This window comes from Syngnathoides biaculeatus, chromosome 17 (genome assembly GCF_019802595.1).
Source record: "Syngnathoides biaculeatus isolate LvHL_M chromosome 17, ASM1980259v1, whole genome shotgun sequence".
Classification (NCBI taxonomy): domain Eukaryota; kingdom Metazoa; phylum Chordata; class Actinopteri; order Syngnathiformes; family Syngnathidae; genus Syngnathoides; species Syngnathoides biaculeatus.
In genome coordinates, this window is record NC_084656.1 from 23,601,304 (window position 1) to 23,616,640 (window position 15,337).

General features: G+C 56.5%; 1 protein-coding gene across 4 annotated transcripts; it reads left to right on the forward strand.

Annotated features, from left to right (window-relative positions):
• Window positions 1-46: 46 nt before the first annotated feature.
• Window positions 47-14,022, forward strand: apc (APC regulator of WNT signaling pathway). 4 transcript variants are annotated; one of them, XM_061800652.1, is made up of 18 exons: window positions 51-501; window positions 2,982-3,225; window positions 4,381-4,539; window positions 5,413-5,500; window positions 5,661-5,835; window positions 5,909-6,017; window positions 6,282-6,395; window positions 6,463-6,525; window positions 6,613-6,666; window positions 7,092-7,178; window positions 7,243-7,420; window positions 7,491-7,691; window positions 7,776-7,871; window positions 8,256-8,395; window positions 8,473-8,550; window positions 8,616-8,732; window positions 8,854-9,068; window positions 9,131-14,022. In XM_061800652.1, exons 2-18 carry the CDS (start codon window positions 3,079-3,081, stop codon window positions 13,746-13,748), a joined length of 6,639 nt encoding a protein of 2,212 aa, XP_061656636.1. In that variant the 5' UTR covers window positions 51-501; window positions 2,982-3,078; the 3' UTR covers window positions 13,749-14,022. The 4 variants fall into 4 exon arrangements, with proteins under 4 accessions (XP_061656635.1, XP_061656639.1, XP_061656637.1 ...); XM_061800651.1 differs by having other exon boundaries at window positions 47-501; window positions 7,491-7,871; XM_061800655.1 differs by lacking the exon at window positions 2,982-3,225 and having other exon boundaries at window positions 47-501; window positions 4,353-4,539; window positions 7,491-7,871.
• Window positions 14,023-15,337: the final 1,315 nt, after the last annotated feature.

Below are 15,337 nucleotides of genomic sequence, written 5' to 3' on the forward strand. Positions count from 1 at the left end.
TGTAAATATGTAAATTCATGGATGCAAGAAAACGAAGCATGCCTTTGTTGTAAATGTAATCATTATTCGTGCCAAATTTCAGATCCGCCGAAAAAAAAAATTCGCTCCTGTTTTATTTGATCTTACGCATGAACGACTATATTGTCTGTTTCTGTTCTCTTGGAATTTGAATATCTGCAAAAAAGATGAGTGAATTTACACACACACACACACACACACACACACACACACACACACACCCACACGCTAGCGCGCGCGCGCGCTCAGATCTCCACGCACGCGCAGGAAAACAAGATGGCGGGCCGCCTCCGGGACGAGAGGCCGAGTTAAAAAGTGAAAAGTTCCGAGTGAAAAGTTAGTCCAAGGAGCGCTTTGGTCGGGTGCCGACGTGACATGTCGCCGCCGTCGCTTTGCTCGCTTGGCTTCCCTCCCGCGCTCGTCTCGCGCCGCCGTGGATGTGACCGAGCGACAATTTGATGCTTTTCCACAGCACGCGACGAGGTAAGAAGAAGCGACACCGACGCCGCTCTTAGCTCGGGGTTGGTTAGCATTAGCTCGGCTGCGGGCTCGTGGAGCGGTACGGACGTGTTGGGGAGACGAAACCCCGACCGAACTTAGTTCTTGCTAGCAGGAATCTTTAGCCATTAGCAGTCGTGCTCTCGTGATCTTGTTGTCGTCGCTCGAGATAAGTCGAGTCGAAGCAAGTCTGTCAAAGGTGACAAGAATGGCGGTGTTATGACGTGAGCGTGTCAACGGACGAATTGATTTGTGTCGGTTTGGTTTGTCTTCGAAGCTCACCAACCTCTTCAACTACTATCGGCTCGCTCGTTTTTTTTTGTTTTGTTTTTTTGTTTTGCACCGCCAAGCAACACAACACAATGCCGTTCATCACTACTACACGGGCACAGTCCTGTCTAGCAAAATCAAAACAATACGACATATGGCAACACGACATTACAATGCCTTGCAAAGCAATTCAAAAGGATTGGACACAAATCGGACAGCGCGACTCGACGTAGTTTGGACAAAACCACACGATAGAAAAATGACGGTCCACAATGCAATGCTGCAATTGCACAACGCAAAACAATACGACGCCGCAATACATGACTAGATGTTGTAACAACATAGCACAATAATGGACAGTACAAAATTATACGGCATAGTGTGATGAAACATGATCAAATGATATGATTGGCTGGCGGGCGACCGGTCGAGGGCGTCGCCCGCCTCCCGCCTGAAGATCGCCCGCATAGGCTCCGGCACTCCCGCGACCCTCGTGAGGATAATCAGCGCAGAAGATGGATGGATGATATGATATGATCCAACATAATCAAATTTAATTCATCAGTCCTCATGAAATGAATTTTCAATTTGGCAAAAATTGGATGAATTTTTGGTCCCAATTTTCCCAAATGAATTTATTTTTTTATTCTTCAAACATTGCAACTTACAACAATAATGACATTCAAACAAAATTCTCACCCCAAATTGGAGAAAAACTGCTGATATTTCTTTTGAACATTGCAAAAAAATATATAATATATATAAATGTAATATCTCGACTGTACGTCTTGGTCATCTTGCTGGTTTTTTTTTTTTTTTTTGGTGATCTTCGTATCAGGGTTCTCCGTTGCGTCCGATTTTGATTTGTCGCTCTTGATTCAAATTCTTTTCATTCTTTGACTGATGTGAAATGCGTCCGTCCATCCATCAGTTGTCCGCCATTTTGTGTGTCTGAAGCGAGCGAAGCGTCTATGTCGACAAAGCAAGCAAGCCCCTTTCGTCCGATAATAATGGGCCACACGCGCTTCGGGTTTGGGGCTGGGCAAACAAGGAGGCGGCATTTTGATATTCCAAAGGTCGTTGTCAGACAGAAAGACGGAACCTACGGTTGTCGAGCGCCAACCGAGCGGGATTTCTTCCCGAGACACTACAAAGTTTGCTCGGATCGTTTTGTAACACGTAACGTTTTCAGTTAAATACTTGAGGCAACGAGGAATGAATAAATTATGGATTGTACACAAAGGTATGACAAAGAATTCTTTCAGAGAAAAACAAGCGACTTGCATTTTTAAATGCAGACCTCGTCTTGGTATCCCGTAATTTGACTGCAAAACGTTGGCCATACAAGCACAATGACCGGAGAGAAGGCAGCCATCTTTTTTGGGATATGATCCACATCCCGAGTAGTGGATCGTAGACCTCGGAGCCTGACACACTTATTGCCCTCCATCTTGAACTTACAAAGTCATTGTAGGCTCGGAGAGACTTGTAAGCCTTGAGTTCATCGAGGGGATACGCCATCATTAACGATATCGGATATGTAACGTCAGGGTAGCCTTCCACATCGTCACTCCGGTCGCTTGATTGAAATTCAGATGGATCTTTGCCAAGTATCGGACTCTGCTTAAAGCCGCTTCTTTTAAACGACGTCAGAACTTTCACACCAGACGGAAAAATTAACGATAGAAAAAACTTCCCGCGTCACCATTCGCCCACGTTCTCTGAACTCCGAGAGACGCAGTATGGCACCTGTCCCGAGGCATGACGGGTAATCGGAACCTTGTCCGTGCGAGATTGGTTTGCGCTACTCTGTCACGTATGTCGGGCGTTACGTCTCGCCTTTCGGTCGTCTCGCGTCTCTCATCCAACTGTTTTTAAAAAAAAAAAAAAAAAATTGCAGAACTTTTTATTGGCTGTCAGATGTTTACAGTTTTACAGTACATTGACAAAAGACCCCCAAAAAATCGTAGAAATACTACTGTATACAAAAAGTATCTATGACGGCGACGAGGCGTAAATGTCTTTTTCTGAGCCAATCAATGACGTCGCTGTGCGATGGAAATATGGGCCCATTAAAATCTGTCAGTCTCTCTCTCTCTCTCTCTCTCTCTCTCTCTCTCTCTCTCTCTCCCCCGCCCCCCTCCCCCCCCCCGGCCTGCTTATCTTACGTTTGTGAAACGAATCCGTTCTGGCAGATATTGGACTCTGCGGCCAGTTATGAATTCATTTCCGCTCGGCTAACCTCGGCCGCCGCTAACCCGGTCAGCGTCGTCGCTGCGGCTCAGGCAAAGCATGCCGGGAGAAGCGGCGAGTAGGGGAGTAGCCCCTCCCTCCGTCTCCCTCCTCGAGGCGAGCGAGGCTCCCGATTGGCCGGCGCTGCGCCCAGCTGCCGCTCGTGTCGGACGCGGCGGAGGAGCCGACGGAGGCGACAGCGATGGGGTGAGCTGCCGTTTTCTCTCTTTATTCCTTTTTTTTTTTTCGAGGTTACAGTGCGCCCCCGCCGCCCGCTCTTCTTTAGCGCTTTGTTTTTGGGCCGACCCGCCAGGAGGAAGCGGCGACTGTGTGGGGGCAGCGGGGGACGGGACGAGGGGGGTGAGGGGGGGGGGGGGGACCTCCTGTCATTGTCCCGGCTCGTCGGCGCTCTTTCACCTCTCTGTGTTGTGTGCGCCACCGGGGGGGGGGGGGGGGGGGGAGACTGCGAGATGGAGGGAGAGAAAATGGCCGACCAGTAATGGAGGATGAGGAGGATGGTGAAGAGGAGGGGGAGGATGTTCTTTTCTTGTCATCGCCACATCGCTGCATTGTCGTGAGCGTGCAAGACGACGCAATTGAGTACCAAAAAAAAAAAAAAAAAAAAGGGATTAATCAATAAACGCAATGAGATGGATTGCAAAGAGTCAGTTGCTTTGCGGGCGTTGCGCACACGTAGACAAGCGGCCAAAGTTGACTTGAACCAGCTTCTTTCTTTTCTTTCCTGGGTGGGGCGAGAAGCAAGAATATTTTTGAAAAACGCAAATCGTGTCGCGCCGTCGTGAAAATTCACCGAAACCGGAAGCCGCGCGGCCAGAACAAAAAGATCCAAATGTAAACGCGTCAACGTCGCCGATTCATCGTCGGAGTACGGCAACGGTCAGCAGCCGTTTTATGCCGCTCCGCTTTGGTGTCGTCCAATCAGTGAGGAGGTTTTGAACTCGCCGTCGCGTACCAATCCAAAAGCGTGTCGCAACTTTTGTCGTTGAAACAAAGACTGGTTTCCCTCCATAATTGGCTCATCAAGTCTGTATGATTGCGTAGGAGGCCCAAGTGCTCTTGAAAAGGAAGTGAGCTTTTATTCCTAAAAACGAGCATTTCGTACGACTGCAAGCCATGCGACGTTCTAGTCTGAAGATGAGCGGTGGGCAGGTTAAGTCCGAGTCAACTGTCGTTCACGTCCCGCTCGAGATGACGTGCCGACCGGCGGTGCTCGTACCGCAGTTTGACAATTCCGCTTCTTCGAAAAAGTCAATTGATTGGCGTCTTAGCTCTCCTTTTCTCCTTCTTGACATGTTTTCACACCCGCTAACAAGTGTCGCCCCGTTGACGTCATCACGTCAGGTCAGAGGGCGGCGGAACAAGATGGCGGCGGGGGCATCGTACGACCAGCTGCTGAGGCAGGTGGAGGTTCTGAAGATGGAGAACTCCAACCTGCGACAGGAGCTGCAAGACAACTCCAACCACCTGACCAAACTGGAGACCGAGGCCTCCAACATGAAGGTGGGCCGACGCGTGCGGGAATTCATTCCGGGCCAGGAAGCGGCGTCTTTGCGCTCTGTGCCGTCAATAAATCAAACTCGCAAGTTTCGTCATTGAACCGATCGGGGGGGGGGGGGGGGGGGTCAGACTCTTTGAGCTCCAAGAAAATAAGATGAAATCGTCCCCGTCATTTTTGCGGCATCGAACAAAATGAAATCACGTCGGGGATCCCGACCGACCTGAAACATTTGACTGGCGACCAAAAACAAAGTTTCGTTTTGCACAATGTGCTTGACTCATTGTTGTGGTTTTAATAATGCAACATCAAATATTCCATGGTAAAAATAATCATTGATATTCAGAATCCACGATAGTCCTAATATGATAACATACGTAAGTAATATTTAGGGCCAGCTGCAGTGTTGCCGGGTGACATGACTTCTTGTCCTCCTTAACTTCCTGGTGATTTTTTTTTCTTTTCCACTTCCTGTTCTGGCGCGCACACACACACACACGTACGTACGTACGCTCCTCCTCCTCCCTGTTCGCCGTTTCCCGTCTGCCGCCCTCACGTGCGTTGCTGTTTCTCGGCACCCTGGCGTGTCCCTTTTGTTTCTTGCATCCTACACGTGCTTATTTCTTTTGTCTTTTGAACTAATTCAATTTCCAAACTTGGCAGTGTCGTAGTTGTTGTTGCTGCTGCTGATGGAGGAGCAAATGTGACCCCCCGCCCCCCACATCCGAGGACCGAACACCCAAACACAACAACGCGTACACCACACGAAGTTAACAACAGAATGAGGAACTAGCGAGCGAGCGAGCGAGCGTCGACGTTCACCGTGGCCGTGATTTTCAAACAGGAAGTTGCTTTTTTTTCCTCTCCCTCCTAAACAGGAAGTGCTGAAGCAGCTTCAGGGCACCATAGAAGAAGACTCTGAGGAGGCGTCCGGATCACAGCTGGAACTCATCGTGAGACTGAAAGGTGAGCGGCCCAAACGGGTACAAGAAGTGAATCTTTGGGGCTTCGTGTGACTAAAACAGGAAGTTGCAAAATGGAATGTGGGGAAATTAAATGTAGTCGGGGTGGGGGTGGGGGGGGGGGACAGTACGCCCTTGTGCTTTTATTTCAACTCGTCCCGCAGAGATGAGCCTGGACCCTGCCGCGTTTAAGGCCAGGCAGCGGCCCCCGGCGCCGCCCTCCTCCTCGTCCGGCGGAGCGGCCGGAGGTTCTTCCGGCGCGTCGGCGTCCCGGCGAGGCCCGCCGTCCGTGTCCAGAGACGGCCACGAGCGCTGTCTGGACGAGCTGGAGAAGGAGAGGTAGGCAGTCGCTAGCGCTGTCACGGCGGGGCGGCACTCTTAGCGGTCTTTGATTGGCTGTCGTGGCCGGCAGAGCTCTCCTATTGGCCGAGCTGGAGAAGGAGGAAAAGGAGAAAGGCTGGTACTACGCCCAACTTCTCAATCTGACCAAGAGGATCGACAGTCTGCCTCTCAGCGAAAATGTAAGCGCTGCGCGCCATTTTCGAGTCGCCCCAACTTGGACAGATGTATATTCCCGTCTTGTCTCTCGTGCTATTTTCCGCTTTCCGCATTCTTCCAACTCCAGAAGTATTTCCATTCCCAATATTTTCAAAATGGTCTCAAATAAGACGTTCTGACGTGTTCCACCTTCAAACTGTTGTGCTCAAGCCACATGGTTTCTTTGGATCTTGGTTCCGTAGTGTCCAGAAATTGTAGTCAACTCGCTTCCGTTTTTTTCTCATCAGTTCACGCTGCAGACGGACATGAGTCGTCGTCAGCTGGAGTTTGAGGCCCGTCAGATCCACGCCGCCATGGAGCAGCAGCTGGGTTCCCGTCAGGAAATGGAGAAGCGAGCCGAGGTCCGTCGGCGGCGCCGGCGCTCTCGTTTTGCGTTTTGCGTGTGTTTCTGAACGTGCGCGTTTGCAGGCCCGCACGTCTCGTATTCATCACATCGAGAAGGAAATCGTCACGCTGGGAGCTCGACTGCAGGCAGGTTTCATTTTTTTTGGGGGGGTTGTGCACTTCGGTTGCGGTTCCGGGTGGAGATTCTGAGGCTCCTCCTGTGCTGGTGTGCAGGTGGAAGCGTCTCAGGGTTCCAACGAGAGCAGCGGCGCTCTGGCGCCGTCCCAGGTGGGTCCGTTTCCATGGAAGTGGACGCGACGTAAATCTTTTCTTTTCTGCTGGCGATCTTCATAACCGGTATCGATATCCAACCTATGAATTAAAAGGCTTCTTATTTATCCATTTGTTTCATCTTAAAATTCAGTTGGGCCTTGATAAAATCGTTATTTGAGACCGTTTTATTGTGTCGAGGGGTTCGTATGTGCAAGTTTGAACTCTGCTTCCTCTTTTAAGCTTGGACCCTTTTATTTTGAAGGGGACGCACCGGAACTCAGCATTTGGGCATGAAAAGAAAACTTGTCACGAGTTGAAGTGAACAATTTAGCTTTTCAGTCATTTTTCCATTTTTTTTTTTTTTTTTTTTTTTTTTTTTTTGGGACGCCCGCCTTCGCCAAATCCGAGTCACTGTCGACGTGATTGTCGTTGGTCCGCAGAATCCCCCCCCTCGATTGGACCAGGAGCCGGCCACCGAGACCGCCTACTCTGTGCCTCGACGAGTCACCAGCCACCTTGGAACAAAGGTGAGTTTTCGCCGGGAAACCGTCCTCGGGTCGAGCCGCGGGTAATACCTCGTGCGGCCTGCAGGTGGAGATGGTGTACAGCCTTCTGTCCATGCTGGGCACCCACGACAAGGACGACATGTCGCGCACGCTGCTCGCCATGTCCAGCTCGCAGGACTCGTGCATCGCCATGCGCCAGTCGGGCTGCCTGCCGCTTCTCATCCAGCTGCTGCACGGCAACGACAAGGACTCGCTGTTGCTAGGTAGCCGTCGGGAGGAGCTCGCCGTCCGCCGCCTCGGTCCGCGTCCTCACGCGCCGCCGCTCTCGCCTAGGTAACTCCCGCGGCAGCAAGGAGGCTCGCGCCCGCGCCTCGGCCGCGCTGCACAACATCGTGCACAGTCAGCCCGACGACAAACGGGGGCGGCGGGAGATCCGGGTGCTCCACCTGCTGGAGCAGGTGCGGCATTACTGCGAGGACTGTTGGAGCTGGCAGGAGAACCACGAGAGGGGCGTGGACCAGGAGGACAATCCCAGTGAGTGGACGTCGCCTCGGCCCCGTCGGCGGGCGTACGGCTCGGTCTCATCCGGGTCCGCGTGCGGGTGTTTCCGTGTGGCAGTGCCCTCGCCGGTCGACCATCAGATCTGTCCCGCCGTCTGCGTGCTGATGAAGCTTTCCTTCGACGAGGAACACCGCCACGCCATGAACGAGCTCGGTGAGTCGTCCCGTCTTTTTGATTTGGAGCATGGCCCGAAAATATCTTTGGGGCCGCGCGTTGCCACGTGAATTTCTTAATAGTGCAATCGTGCGGAAACACTTAAGTGTATCGTGGAAAGTCCACCGGCTGATGCGGATCCAGGGTCTTTAATATGTCGTATACGTATAAAACTGTTGAAGTACGCCACAGCGATTGGTTCGTGAGGGGCACACGAGTAGTTTTTCAAATTGCGTTTTCATTTCAGTCCCGGTGAAGTTATTTGGCCCGCTGGATAAAAATGGCTGAATTGGGAATGTTGCAAATGATTCCCGACTCAGCGTGACAGCGTTTACATTTTGTGGTCGCCCTTAATGAGAAGCGCGTGTCTCTGGCGGCGCTCAGGTGGTCTGCAGGCGGTGGCGGAGCTGCTTCAAGTAGACTGTGAGATGTTGGGACTGAGCGGCGACCACTACAGCGTCACGCTGCGCCGATACGCCGGCATGGCGCTCACCAACCTGACGTTCGGAGACGTGGCCAACAAGGTCCGCAGCCGGTCGGCGAGCGGTTGAATCGCCAATCGACTTTTCTGTTTGGATTCAGTTTCTCCCCCCCCTATCAGGCCACGCTGTGTTCCATGAAGGGCTGCATGCGCGCCATGGTCACCCAACTCAAGTCTGAAAGCGAAGACCTGCAACAGGTTTGTCATCCTCCTCTCGTTGTGGCAAGACGCGAGTTGAGCCAAGTTGTGGATCGTGCGGTTAGGTGATCGCCAGCGTATTGAGGAACTTGTCGTGGCGAGCGGACGTCAACAGCAAGAAGACGCTGCGGGAGGTGGGCAGCGTGCGGGCGCTCATGGGATGTGCCCTGGACGTCCAGAAGGTGCGTGACTTTTGTCGCTTTTAGCGAGTAGCGTTCCAGGCAAAGTGGCCCCGCCCCGCCCCTCCCATCACCTCACCTCACCTCACCTCCGCGTCTTTTTCTTCTCCGTTTGGTCGGGCAGGAATCCACGCTGAAATCTGTACTGAGCGCGCTCTGGAACCTGTCGGCGCACTGCACGGAGAACAAGGCCGACATCTGCTCGGTGGACGGGGCGCTGGCCTTCCTGGTCGGGACGCTGACGCATCGCAGCCACACAAACACGTTGGCCATCATCGAAAGCGGCGGGGGCATCCTGAGGAACGTCTCCAGCCTCATCGCCACCAACGAGGCGTACAGGTGAGCCGCCTCGTCTGCCGCGGCGTACTCGGAAGACCAACGGTTCTCGCTTCCTCTCGCAGACACGTCCTGCGGGAGCGCAGCTGCTTGCCCACCCTGCTGCAGCACCTCAAGTCTCACAGCCTGACCATCGTGTCCAACGCCTGCGGAACCCTCTGGAACCTGTCGGCGCGCGACGCCAAGGATCAGGAGGCCTTGTGGGAACTGGGCGCCGTGGGAATGCTGCGGAACCTCATCCATTCCCGTCACAAAATGATCGCCATGGGCAGCGCCGCCGCCCTGCGGAACCTGATGGCCAACCGGCCGGCTCGCTACAAGGACGCCAGCGTGGTTTCGCCCGGGGCGGGGGCCCCCTCGCTGCACGCCCGCAAACAGAAAGCGCTATTCAAGGAGTTAGACGCCCAACAGTTGTCGGAGACCTTCGACAACATCGACAATCTGAGCCCCAAGGCGGCGCACAGGAAGGGGAGGAGCTGCAACGGCGGCGGCGGGGGAGCGGCCAACGCCGCCCGCTCCTACGCCAACACGCCGGTTCTGTCCAGTCCCAAAAACGCAGACGGGTCCAAGCGAAGCGCCGACGACGCGGCGTACACCCGGCCCGTTTTCGGCGCCAGCGTGCGAGCGTCCAGCGACAGTCTCAACAGCGTCACCAGCGTCGACGGCTACGGGAACCGTGGCAAAACTAAACCGTCATCGGAACCGCTCTACTCCTCAGACGACAGCGGCGCCAACAGATGCTGCGTCTACAGGAAGTACCCGGCTGACCTGGCGCACAAGATTCGCAGCGTCAACCACATGGCGGATGACGACGGCGCCGAGGTGGACACGCCCATAAACTACAGCCTCAAGTACTCGGACGAGCAGCTGAATTCTGGGAGACAGAGTCCGAGCCACCGTGGCAGGACCGAGACCGACAACGAAGACGAGCAGGCCGACGGTCTGCGGATGAGGAGCGACGGCGCCGCCTCCGCGACGGCCAACGGCCGCGTGCCGCCCCCGCCGGCTTCTTGCTACGTCGTCGCGCCGGCGTCCAACTACGGCGGCGACGCGGTCCCCGAGCAGCCCATCGACTACAGCCTGAAATACGGCGAGATTTCACGGAAGCCTCTCTTCGAGGTGGAAGACTCGGCGGAAAACGCCCTCCCTCCGCCCCCGGCGGGCAAGCCCCACCCGCCTCACCTCCCACCCAAGGGTCAGCAGGAGTCGACGCAGACCTACTGCGTGGAGGACACGCCCATCTGCTTCTCTGGAGGAAGCTCGCTGTCGTCGCTGTCGCCCGAGGAAGAGGAGGAGGACGCCAACGTGGTGGCGAGGAAGAGGCAGGGCGCCGAGGACGAGCAGCAGCAGCAGCGGCGGCGGCGGCGGCGGCAGCACAAGGCGGTGGAAAGCCAGACGGCCGCGGCCAACGCCCCTGCCGTACGAGGACGTCGCGGCCAAGCCCACGCCCACCACCACCACCACCACCACCACCACCACCATCAAGCGGCGGCGGGCGCCGGGACCCCGAAGAGCCCGCCGGAGCAGCCGTACGCTCAGGAGACGCCGCTGATGTTCAGCCGCTGCACGTCTGTAAGCTCCCTGGATAGCTTCTCCACGTCCTCCATCGCCAGCTCGGTGCGCTCCAGTGAGCCGTGCAGCGGGATGCCGAGCGGCGTGATCAGCCCCAGCGACCTGCCCGACAGCCCCGGCCAGACCATGCCCCCGAGCCGCGCCAAGACACCCCCGCCGGAGGCGCTGCCGCCGCCTCCCGCCGACAGCGCCGAGGAAGAGAAGGCGGTCAAGAAGGAGGTGGACGAGATCGGCGGAGACGTCCTGCTGCACTTCGCCACAGAGAGCACGCCGCACGGCTTCTCCTACGCCTCCAGTTTAAGCGCGCTCAGCCTGGACGAGCCCTTCATCACGGCGGAAATGAAGATGGAGGACGGCGGCGGCGGCGGCGGCGACGAGGTCCGCGAGGAGGGCGGGCCGTCGCGACAGATGCTGCAGGAGTCAGACGACGACGACGACGACGACGACGATACTCAGATCTTGGAAGCGTGCATCATCATGGCCATGCCCAAGTCGTCACGGAAACCAAAGAAGCAACAGCAGCAACAACCAGGCAAAGCCAGCCAGCTTCCTGTCTACAAGCTCCTCCCCCCACAGAGGAAGGAGTCGCTGATGACGGAGGAGGTTCCGCGTGTCTACTGCGTGGAGGGGACTCCGCTCAACTTTTCAACCGCCACGTCGCTCAGCGACCTCACCATCGACTCTCCGCCCAACGAGGAGGCCCCTGCCGCCGCCGCCGCGCCCGCGTCCCCCCTGGCGCGTCGCACCGGACCTCCAGAGGGCGAGAACGGTGACGACATCCTGGCCGAGTGCATCAGTGCCGCCATGCCCAAAGCGAAACCCAAGAAGCCCATCAGAGCGTCCTCCGGCGGTGAGCTAGTCCAACCCCCCCCTCCTCCGGCCCCGCCCCTTCTAACTCCCCAGCAGCACAAGAAGCCCCCCGGTCCGGCCGGACGCCCCCTGTCCGCCGCGCCGCTGAAGCCCACGTCGCCGGTGAAGCCCACCCAGCGCGCCGCGTCGGCCAAGGTCAAGCCGGGCTTCACCTTCGACACGCCGCACCACTACACGCCGATCGAGGGCACGCCGTGCTGCTTCTCCCGCAACGACTCGCTCAGCTCGCTCGACTTCGACGACGACGACGACAAGGACGAGGACGGCAAACGCGACGAAGACGGGAAGCGGCACGAGCGGGACAAAAAAGCGGCGCCCGTCGCAAACCCTCCTGCCATGGACGAGAAGCAAAAGTTCGCCATTGAGGACACGCCCGTCTGCTTCTCCAGGAACTCCTCCCTCAGTTCTTTGAGTGACATCGACCAGGAAAACAACAACAACGAGTTCGCCGCCGCCCCCCCGCGGCGGCGAGAGCGATCCGATGACGGCGACCGGCCCGCGCCGCTTCCTCCGACGCGGGCGGACGCCAAAGCGCGCCTGTGCAGCTACGCGCCCAAAGCCTTCCACGTCGAGGACACGCCCGTCTGCTTCTCCAGGAACTCGTCGCTCAGCTCGCTCAGCATCGACTCCGAAGACGACCTCCTGCAGGAATGCATCAGCTCCGCCATGCCCAAGAAGAAGAAAAAGAACGCCGGCGTGGCCCTTCCCGCCGCCGCCGCGTCGCCGCGCCCCGCGCCCAAAGACGAGGACGGGATTCTAGCCGAAGAGGAGCCTTCGGAGGCCCCGCGAAGTCCCGCCTCCCCCGACTCGGAATCCTTCGATTGGAAGGCCATTCAAGAAGGCGCCAACTCCATTGTCAGCAGCCTCAACGCCGCCGCCGCCTCGTCGCTCTCCCGCCAAGGGTCGTCAGACTCGGACTCTGTGCTGTCCCTCAAATCCGTGGGCTCGCCGTTCCGCCTGCAGCCGCCTACCGGTAACGCTCCCGAGGAGACGGCGGGCTCCAAGCGAGGCGGCGCCAAGGTGGTCAAACCGTCTGCGGGTGACAAAAAGAAGGACGGAGATGAGGAGGGGGAGGAGCTGAAGGTGGTGAAGGGCAGGAAGAAGGTCTACCGGAGTCTGATCACAGGCAAGCCCAGGGCGGAGCTCGCCGCCAGGGGGCGGAGCAAACCCAGAGCGGCCGCCGCGGCAAAAGCGCCGGGAAGCGGCGGCGGCTCGTCGCGCGATTCCACGCCGTCGCGCTCCTCTCATAAAGGAGGGAGACCCTCGCAGTTGCCGCGGACGGTGTCGCCGGGTAAGACGGCGGCCAACCGCAAAACGGCCGCGGCCAACGTCCCAAAGCAGGAGAAAGCGGAACCTGAAAAGCCCGCACTTGTGCGCCAGTCCACTTTCATCAAGGAGGCGCCCAGTCCCACGCTCAAGAGGAAGCTGGAAGAGTCCACCACAGCTCCCTGTCCGCCGGACGGCGCAACCTCCAGGAGGCAAGACAGCGTCCGCTCACAATCCGAGAGCCCGTCGCGCCCTCAAGACGCCGCCGCCGCGCCTTCGCGCTTGAGTCGCACGGGAACCTGGAAGCGCGAGAGCAAACATTCCAGCTCGTTGCCTCGCGTGGGAACCTGGAAGCGAACCGGAAGCTCCTCCTCGGTCCTCTCGGCCTCTTCGGAGTCCAGCGAGAAGGGGCGGAGCGAGGAGGAAGCCGGCGTTCGTTCCAAAGGAACGTGGCGGCGAGCCAAAAGCGCCGGCGTGGGAGACTCCTTCCGCGCTGAGGAAGTCTGGGTGCGTCTGGAGGATTGCCCCGTCAACAACCCGCGCTCGTCGTCGTCGTCGCGCTCGCCCAACGCGCCGCCGGTCATCCCCGTCCCCGCCCCCTCCAAAATCCCCTCCTCCTCCTCCTCCTCGTCCTCGTCCTCCAACCTCAACCTCAACCTACGGCGCAGCTGCGACACCTTGGATGAGAAACCGCCGCCGCCCCATCGCCTTCAACAGCGTAGCGGTGCCGTCGCCGCCAGGGTCAGCCCCTTCAACTACACGCCCAGTCCCAGGAAGAGCAACCCCGACTGCACCGCCTCGGCCGTCGTCGTCGCCGCCGCCGCCGCCGCGACATCCGCGCGGCCCTCGCTCATTCCTACCCCCGTCACGAAGAAGCGGGAGCCCAAAGGCGGCGAAGGAGGAGGAGGAGGAGGAGGAGGAGGAGGCGGCGGCGGGGGCGGCGAGCGCAGCTCTTACATCGTCACGTCTGTGTAAAAGACGGTCTATTTAAGCCCCGCCCCGGACTCGGCCAACAGTCGGGCCGCAATCTTTGGTTTTCTACCACTAACGATGTGTAGCGCTTAGCCGGTCTTCCCCGCATGGTTTAACCCCCCCCCCCCCCCCCCCCCGTCCAAGGAGACGCCGTTGAGCGATTCCGCTCGTGTGGACGTTGTTGATGTTTTCACTGACAAACACTGTAAGTCATAACTTATTAATTTAAATGTTTTTGGCAACATACGCAAAGAATAAAAGTCAACGTTTTAGCTCACCGCTTTTGTCGCTGCATCCCGGAAGCGCACAAATCAGGAGCGCGTTTCCAAGCCTACGTCATAAAAAGCTCGTGACGTGTCACGCTCATTAAATATGCGGAGGTAATGATAATCTCATCTTCATTCATAATTGTAAATTGATGAAAAACACGACATGTTCTACGTAGTGCAGTCGACGGTACGGCCTGAGCCGATCGACAACCCTTTACGGACAATTTAGTCTTCAATGAATGTGTAGCGATTTTGTTCCAATATTTGCATGTTGGGGATCCGTCCCGCGGTTGCGCTCGTGAGTGTAGCGTGTGAAGGAAGTCTGCTAACTTGTAGGGATCGTCGTGGCGAGGCTCTGGCAATTCTCCTTTGCCACATCTTGCGTTGAAGTCCTCAGTGGGCGTGGTCTCCAGCACCCCAAACGCTTCATTCTCATGCAGCATCGGCGTCAGACCTGGAGGGACGGGCACAAAGTCTCAGAAGCGCAGTCCCAAACCGCCGAGACTTGACGGTGTCAAAGCTGCAGAGCGTGGGCCGACCCTCAAGTTCGTGCGGGAGTCAAGGCAGGTGGGCCAATACGTTTGCCGGTACCGAATACGCGACTTGGTCTACGCAAAATAGAGCACGTGACTTTTGTTTATGTCGCCATATTGCTGGTCAAGCTGACCCTTGAAAACGCTATGTCGGTTGGAGACGACACTTGTAGCACGACGCCCTGAGTCTTGCCCGATACCGTCGGACATTTAGAAGGTGAAAATAATTCCAAATACTTTTTGGTAACTTGAGATTGAACCGACCTGAAATGAAGCGATCGCTACACAGGCGTGTTGGTCACCATTTATCATGAATTGCCAAAAATCCATCGATCTTTTCTGCTGGCTGCTATTCCATCCAATGACCTCTTTGAAGATGTGTCTCGTCTGTTGTGACAACCGAGAGCACGAAAGGTCTTTGGCTATTGTAAATATTCTCCTCGGCTTCAATGTCGAGCAGCTGTTTGACCGGCAATATGGCGCTGCGGAAATGGTGACGTCACGCGCACGAGCTCTATAGAAGCCGCCGTCGTGAGGATGAGGAACACTGCCTGTATCCGGTCGCCATCTTGGAAAATCATACAGGTCTGGTGCCTTGTGAGATGACTTGTGATGCAAAAAAAAAAAAAAATGCTTACTAACAAGGACGGTAAGATGCTGACTTTTGAGCTTACCTCAGAAATGCGGCACTGGTTCGTATTTCAACAACAGTGAAAAAGAATAAAGAGCTTTGCCTGGTAACCCAAAATAAAGTCAAGTTAGCGTTTCCTTCCTTTTCGTGCACTGAACC